This window comes from Hylobates moloch, unplaced genomic scaffold (assembly GCF_009828535.3).
Source record: "Hylobates moloch isolate HMO894 unplaced genomic scaffold, HMol_V3 SCAFFOLD_13, whole genome shotgun sequence".
In the NCBI taxonomy this organism is placed as follows: Eukaryota; Metazoa; Chordata; class Mammalia; order Primates; family Hylobatidae; genus Hylobates; species Hylobates moloch.
The window spans coordinates 94189046-94197553 of record NW_026652288.1 but is presented as its reverse complement, the minus strand read 5'-3'; the positions used below and the strand labels follow the sequence as shown (position 1 = coordinate 94197553).

Here is an 8508-nt window from a genome sequence, read left to right as displayed (position 1 = left end):
TTATGTTCCCCCAGGGTACTGCAGAGCCTGAAGCTCCTGCCAGCACACCCAAACTCTCTTTGAAGTCTCCTGTTTTCTCTTAAAAATTCATGAGAATTTTGCATTCTACTCCACGATATATCCGAATTTCTTTTAATATGAAGATGTTTAAAATTATTCACCTCAAGGAAAACTGATGTTCCTGAAAGAAATACTGTGTTTATCTGGAGGCTTCAAGTATCCTCCTTGGAGAATTATCTACAGGATAAAATCCAAACTCCTGACAAGCAAGGCTCTTTAAAATTTGGCCCTCACAAACCTTTCTGCTTTTCTCCTCCACCTCGGCACACACTCCAGCGTCTGGGCCACCTGGACTCTTGTCATTTCCTGATATGCCAGCTTCTTCCCAGTCCCTGTGTGTGTTTTTGCTTCCTTTGGGACCACACTCCCTGCCTGTTGACAACCCACTATTCCTAAAGGCCTCAAGGGGGATCAAACACCACCTCTCACAGGAAACCTCTGATCACCCAAGACAGATATGATGTGAGAGGTGCCGTGAAAATAGCTTGTGTTTTGGAATCAGAAGGCTGGTGTTCATCCTGTCTCCAACTATTGACAGTGGAAACATTACCTAACTTCTCTTAGATTTCATTTGTAAAATGGGGAATAATTATGCTTCCCTCAAAGGGCTGTTCTAGGGATTAAATAAGGTTCAAGCAATTGTGCAGTGCCCAGCACATACTCCCTTCCACCCCTCCAAATTCCCATAACACTTTATTGATACCACTGATGTCAAGAGCAGACATTTATGTAGTCATTCTTTTCATGACAGCTTATTTCCCCTAACTAGATCAGTGGTTCCCAATGTCCCAAAAAGCTTCTTGTATTACCCCCATGGTCCCATAGCTTGAAAGATTTTGGTTATTAAATCAAACACATTTATGAAATAATAGCCTGCTTTTCTCAGTTCTTGATCCTAGTAAGCTTTCTGCACATTGAGAGCGCTGCCAGCCTTTCCTCTCATACCTAACTCTAGGGACTTGGAGTTGGGAGCCACCCACCAAGACCATAAAGGCCTTGAATCTGCAGCCCATCTCCACACTTCCCACAGCACCTTCCTCAGTGCCTTTTGCTTAAAACACACCTAGTAACTGCTTGTGGCATAAACAAGAAGTTTCACACACATGACAGGGGGAGAAGCCCTCTCCAAATGAGCTGGTTGGTGTGCAGAAAGGGGTCATTGTTACGGGAGGCAGAGCTGGAGGCGAGCCCTTCTCCCTCCATCCACCCGGAGCAGCACCCCCAATTACACCAGCTGGCCTCCAACTTCTGTGTGTGAGCCGATTAAAAAGCACCCTCTCTCCAGTGTCTGGAAACTCCTGCAAGGAAAGTTTGCTGCCCAAAGTTGGCTTTTGACTAGAGTCTTAATAAGAGGCCTCAGCAGGCTGTGGTTAGAGAGACAATGTCACTTAGAGGAGCAGCTTGAAGCGGCAGTTAGTTAGGAGAAGAATTATTTTAATGAATACATTTCCTTTCAATTGTATGGGAATATCAAGATCCCATTAGAATGGGGAAGCAATTAGAACTAATAAAGATGAATGCACAGTGCTCTGTGCCTGCGGAATAACAAGCAGCCCACAAAGGAGCTCCGGAGAGGCCGCTCTAATCCAAGCAAACCAGCGGCCAGCAGAGGGGAAACGGCTCTGTTCAGCCGCTCAAAGCCCCCGTGTCCTGCACATTCTGATCACGGCCTGCGAATGGCGTGAGGTAGGCCTCGGAGGTGGGGGTTGGGCCCCCCGCCGTTGCCCAGCCTCTTGGGGATTGAGATGGGCTGTTGGCAGCCCCTTGGCAACAGCCATTCAGACCAGGGCCCTGGCTCCTGGCCAGGCTCTCGCCCGCCCCTTGCACTGGGCCTCATTGTGTCCAGGTGGCAAATGCCTTCTCGCCAACTCTCCTTCGAGGTTTAGAGAGGGGGTGGGACAGTGGAAGAGGGAGAAGGGGATGAATGAGTAGGGGGCCCTCTGCCCCCTGCCATTCCCCCTCCCCCCGCCGGCCAGGGTCTGCTCCTCCTCTGGGTTTGGTGTTATATTACAGACACTGGTGAGTCACTGGCAGCCAAACACAGAAGTACTGTTGCTTACACAATTACTCTTCAAACAGTAACAAACAATTTTCATTACCGAAGTCAGATCGAATCATCCGCCTGGCCATCCTGCCTCAATCCCAGCCCCACAGACGGGACCCAAAGCCTCACACTCTGCCCATTCAGCTCTGACAAAACCAGCTTCAATTTCTCCCGGCCTAGGGATAGAGACAAAGCTCTTCCTCTGATCCCTGCTTGGAGCCGGATCAGCTGCACGGCTGTCAAGACTGTCAGGAGAAATAGGGAAGACACAAGCACCCATGCAGCCTGGAGACCATCAGATCTGGGGTGACGTGTTACTGAGCACCTGTGTGAAGAAGGCATTCAAGAGTTTGGAGGACTCTATTGCCAAGTTTAGAAGGAATCCAACAAGATAACCCTGGCTCTGCACCAAAGTATTCACTGGCCTCAAATGGAGTGTCAGTACTTGACATTTCTTTATTTAATCTTTTTTGGCCAGACAGTTTTTTCAACGAGGAATGTGTAAGCTATTCCGAAATGTCTGTCTAAGAGGCCAGTCACCCTCATTACTGGGATTTTTCCACCATGTCTCTTTTAGAAAAGGGTCTGTAACATTTTATATTTATTTCTTAATGGTGGAGCACTTTAAACGCATATTTACATTTATAATCTTGATTGAACTTCAAAATAACTCTGTGAGGATGGGCAAAACAAGGGTTGTCGGGGCCTAAAGATGAGGAAAAGGTGGCTCAGAGAGGTTCAGCGTCCTGTGCAAGGTCACAGAATGGGCGAGTACTGACCTGGTTCAGCACTTTGTCCCAGGAAACCTCCTCCGCGTCTCCACAGAGTGCTGGGCATTCCAGGACAGCTCAGCTGCAATTCTGCGTTTCCAGTGGAACACCCTTCTCCCTTCCACGTATGAAACCGTACAAAGCACGGTGGGCTTTTGAAGACTCTAGTCTAGGCTAAGAAGGATCCTCTCTCAAGAAGATTCCAACCCAATAGTCATTAAAGTACATGTTTCGTCATCTCTCAAACCAAAGACGTACATCTTTCGTCCCTTTTAAAAGCTTAGGTAAGGAATGTGTTAAAAGTCTGCCTGTTGCCAGGAGCAGTGGCTCACGCCGGTAATCCCAGCACTTCGGGAGGCCGAGGCAGGCGGATCACGAGATCAGGAGATCGAGACCATCCTGGCTAACATGGTGAAACCCCATCTCTCCTAAAAAAAAAAAAAATCAAAAAAATTAGCCAGGCGTGGTGGCGGGCACCTGTAGTCCCAGCTATTCGGGAGGCTGTGGCAGGAGAATGGCGTGAACCTGGGAGACGGAGTTGCAGTGAGCTGAGATGCGCCACTGCACTACAGCCTGGTCGACAGAGCGAGACTTCATCTCAAAAAAAAAAAAAAAAAAAAAAAAATTCAGCATGTCCAGTTACATGGTGGATATAACAAAAAAAAAATGGGAAAAATTATTGTTTGCATTCCTTCCACTGTAACATGGTAATATCTAGCGATTGGCAAGTAGTAATGCAGAGTCCATTCACCTTTCTTACTCCTCGCCACCTCCCATACCTAAAGGGCTGTTCATTTTTTAACATCCTTTTTTATTTTTATAAATTTTGAGGTATGATTTATACACTATGAAATGCATACCTGGCTGGGCATGGTGGCTCACGCCTGTAATCCCAGCATTTTGGGAGGCTGAGGCGGGCGGATCACTTGAGGTCAAGAGTTTGAGACCAGCTTGGCCAACACATGGTGAAACCCCGTCTCTACTAAAAATACAAAAATCAGCCAGGTGTGGTGGCAGGCACCTGTAATCCCAGCTACTTGGGAGGCTGAGGCAAGAGAAGCACTTGAACCTGGGAGTCAAGGGTTGCAGTGAGCTGAGATTGTGCCACTGCACCACTCCAGCCTGGGTAACAGAGTGAGACCCTGTCTCAAAAGAAAAGAAAAGAAATGCATAGCTATTAAGTGTACAGTTTGACAAGTTTTGACAAATGTATACCTACATCCAAATCAAGACACAGAACATTGCCATCACCACCGAATGTTCCTGGATACCCCTTTCTAGTTAACAACACCACTGGGTTTTCATTTCTTGTCTAGCACTTAACAGACGGGTGGTTTGGGGCAGGTGATTTAACCTCTCGGTGACTGTTTTCCCATTTGTAAATGTGGATAATAATACCTTCTTTACAGGGATTTGTGAGGAGTAAATTATATTGTACATAAAATGTTTGGCACAATGAAAACTACTAATAGCCTTGAGCTCGGCTATAATAAACATCCTCTCCTGCTTCATTCACATACTTCCAGGTTTGTAAGTCATATGATACAAATGGGTATATATTTTCAAAAGTTTTTAAAAGGAACATTTCATATTTAGATTTAGAAAAGTCTGTCAGATATTTACTTAAAATAAGTAACTGTTATTTCCTAGAGAAAAAAGTAAAGCCTTCTGTCATTTATTCATTGGCAATTATATATTGAGTATTGACTATGAGAAGCTCTTCAAAAGAGTTAAAAACATAGCCCTAGCTTTTAGGACGTTTGGTTTGGGGGAGGGTAATAAGATAAGCACAACAAATTATAATACAAAGTATAGTAAATGATAATAATAAGAATTAACATCTATGAATGCAGTGGTTAAGAGCACGGTCTCTGGAGTAATACTATATGGGTTCACATCCCAGCTGTATGATGTTGGGCAAGTTACTTAACCTCCTTGTGTGTAACCTCACCTGGAAAATGAGGCTGATAATACCACTTACCTAGCAGAGCTACAGTATCAGAAAAAAGTGGTCCAGGGTGTTTGAGCATCCTGTGCAAGGTCACAGAATGGGTGAGTACTGACCTGGTTCAGTGCTTTGTCCCAGGACACCTCCTCTGCATCTCCACAGAGTGCTAGGCATTCCAGGACAGTTCATCTTGCGATTCTAATACTGTATATTGCATATAAAAATATGCAATAATTAACAGCTAACATTTATTGAATATCAATATGTACCAAGTACTGCGTTAAATGCTTATGTGCATTACCTCACATAATCTCCACAATGCTGTTACTACTGTTATACTCATTTTACTGATAAGGTAACGGAAGGGCAGAAGTTTAGGTAACTTGCCCAAGATTACATAGCTAATAAGTAGCAAACTGTGTCACAGAAAAGATACAATCGTCTATAAAATGGGGATGATGGTATTAGTACCTACATTAGTGAGAATCCGATGAATTAATATTTGAAAAGTGCTTAGAACAGAGCCTGGCACCTAATGAGTCCTATATACATGGATGTTAACAAATTGCTAAGGTGATTCAGAGATGACAGTAAATAACTTCTATGCATGGTGACTAAGGAAAGCTTGGGAAGGTGATGTTTAAACTGGGCCCTGAATAGCGGACAGGATTTGAAGAAATGGAGGTGACAGAGAGGGCATTTCTGACAGGGAAGGAAGGGAGGGAGGCGGGAAGGAAGGAAGGGAGGGAGGGAGGGAGGGAGAGAGGGAGGGAGGAAGAGAGGCAGGAAAGGAAGGAGGGAAGGGAGGGAGGAAGGAAGAAGAAGAGGAAGGAAGGAAGGAGGGAAGGAAAGAAGGAAGGAAGGAGCAAGAAGCAGAAGAAAGCTCAGAGTGTGTAAAAAGAGAAAAAAGAAATACGTGGGAGTAGTCAAATTTGACTTGGGCAAAAAAAAAAAAAAACCTTCCCCTTTCTTCCAACCAGTCCCTATTCCTGCTGTACTTCCTCAGTATTTTCCTCTTATCCCCATGGAATCTGCTGTCCTTACTCCCTCATCATAATGATCCATTGAATAATATTTATTGAGTTCCTCTCTGTGTCAGGCACTGCTCTAGCCACCGAGGATACACCCCACTAAATAGGCCAGGTCCCAGTTCCTAGTTTGCACTATAATAATCCTCCAAACTGGATTCTAGCTTTTAGCCGGCCGAACTCCAATTTGTCTTCCACAATACCGCCAGAACATGAAGACATAGATCTGGTCTGGACACTCACTTGCTTAAATCCCGCTGCAGTATTTTCTTTACGTCCAGAATAAATTTCAATCTCCCTAGCATCCTTTACTAATTGGCTCGCACAGTCTTACCTCGCAGGCTGCACCGTGCTCTCTGCACTAGAGCCACGGCAAAGCATTGAAAATCCGAGATACACACACTTACAAACAGGCACTTGCAGAATGAACGTGGGTGGCACTCCATCCCTATTTCATCCCTTGTACACTGAAACATTCCCCAGTCTGCGTGCCTTGGATGGGAGAGTCCTGGTTACATTCCCCCGCCCCCGACTTTTCAAGCCTAAAATCCAGCACAGGGTCCCCACCCTCCAGGGCACTTCCACTTATAGCAGCCCGGGCACACCCCCAACCCGGAAGGGACCGGAAAAGGAGGGGCTTCGTGCGACACTAGGGTCGCCATCCTGGCTGAGGTGGCCGGAAGTGGCCCCTCGCGCGGGCGCGGACTGAGGCTGCGCGCCGCAGGTCCCGGCTGCTGGCGGCGTTGCGGCCGCAGGTTGGACTCCCGTGCGGTGACGCCCAGCAGCCACAAAGCTCCCGCTGCCGTTGCTCCTTGTACTCCCACTGCCACAGCCGCTGTCCAACCCCTCCCCCGGGGCTTGCGCGGCGGCTCCCACACCCCTCGGCCCGTGTACGCGCTCTGCACCTGCCTGCCCGAAAACATGTTGCAGACACCAGAGAGCAGGGGGCTCCCGGTCCCGCAGGCCGAGGGGGAGAAGGATGGCGGCCATGATGGTGAGACCCGCGCCCCGACCGCCTCGCAGGAGCGCCCTAAGGAGGAGCTTGGCGCCGGGAGGGAAGAGGGGGCTGCGGAGCCCGCCCTCACCCGGAAAGGCGCGAGGGCCTTGGCGGCCAAAGCCTTGGCAAGGCGCAGGGCCTACCGCCGTCTGAATCGGACGGTGGCGGAGTTGGTGCAGTTCCTCCTGGTGAAAGACAAGAAGAAGAGTCCCATCACACGCTCGGAGATGGTGAAATACGTTATTGGAGACTTGAAGGCTCTGTTCCCCGACATCATCGCGAGGGCCGCAGAGCATCTGCGGTATGTCTTTGGCTTTGAGCTGAAACAGTTTGACCGCAAGCACCACACTTACATACTGATCAACAAACTGAAACCTCTGGAGGAGGAGGAGGAGGAGGAGGAGGAGGATCTGGGAGGAGATGGCCCCAGATTGGGTCTGTTAATGATGATCCTGGGCCTTATCTATATGAGAGGTAATAGCGCCAGGGAGGCCCAGGTCTGGGAGATGCTGCGTCGGTTGGGGGTGCAACCCTCAAAGTATCATTTTCTCTTTGGGTATCCGAAGAGGCTTATTATGGAAGATTTTGTGCAGCAGCGATATCTCAGTTACAGGCGGGTGCCTCACACCAATCCACCGGAATATGAATTCTCTTGGGGTCCCCGAAGCAACCTGGAAATCAGCAAGATGAAAGTCCTGGGGTTCGTGGCCAAGCTGCATAAGAAGGAACCCCAGCACTGGCCAGTGCAGTACCGTGAGGCCCTAGCAGACGAGGCCGACAGGGCCAGAGCCAAGGCCAGAGCTGAAGCCAGTATGACGGCCAGGGCCAGTGCTAGGGCCGGCATCCACCTCTGGTGAGGGTTGGTGAAAAGTTGGCCAGTGGGTGTCCGTGAGGACGAGCTACTGTCCTGAGTCATAAGTAATATAGGTGGGGCGAGGGTCTTATTTCTGTAGAAATCGTGTGACTTTAAGGATTTAGATTTTGTATCTTATGTTTTGTTACATTTAATAATTACTGTTAAAATGCTGTTTGTAAATGAGATTGGTCTACTTTTTCCTGTAGGATTTTGTTGTAGAGTTTTACTGGTTTTGTAAAATGGATTGAAGAATTTGTATTTATACTGTGATTTTGAACAGATTATGCAACATTGGAAGGAAGGCTGTACTTTGATGGTTTGAAGGAACTCAGCAGTATGATGATCTGGTTCCAGGGGAAAAAAATAGCTGATTGGTGTCTAGCCCCCCAACACTTTTGTCTGTTGTGTGTAAAAGAAGAAAGACTGGCATGTACCTCCATTTGCTTAGCTGTTTGAGTATCTAGAGAAAAATTAAAATGCAATGAGTTAGCAGTATACCCTGATACACTTAATAAATTAAACATTTGTGGAGCATCTCGTTTTCTGTGACGCACTGTGTGGGCACTTGGGGATAGAATACTAAACAAGATAAAGGTCCTACTTTTTTTCACAATTGAAGAGTAAGTAAATAAACAAGAAATTAGCAGTGCAATGAGTTGAAGTCTACAAAGGGATACTTAACCCAGCTGGGATGATTGAGTGAGGTTTGCTCTTCAGAAATCCACTTCAAGATTTCTCCTCTGGCACCAGGAAGCCCAGTTCCCTCTTCCATGTTTCTGCCTGCTACTTTCCACCTGCCCCCTCC

General features: G+C 47.2%; 1 protein-coding gene across 1 annotated transcript; it reads left to right on the top strand.

Moving 5' to 3' along the window:
• The first annotated feature begins 6528 nt into the window (after positions 1 to 6528).
• On the top strand, positions 6529 to 8237 carry MAGEF1 (MAGE family member F1). Its single transcript, XM_032171812.2, has one exon. The coding sequence runs from the start codon at positions 6772 to 6774 to the stop codon at positions 7702 to 7704; it is 933 nt and encodes a 310-aa protein (XP_032027703.1). The 5' UTR covers positions 6529 to 6771; the 3' UTR covers positions 7705 to 8237.
• The last annotated feature ends 271 nt before the right edge of the window (positions 8238 to 8508 follow it).

Excerpts from the sequence above, each read along its gene's own strand:
- MAGEF1 (XM_032171812.2), top strand. The coding sequence starts at position 6,772 with ATGTTGCAGACACCAGAGAGCAGGGGGCTCCCGGTCCCGCAGGCCGAG.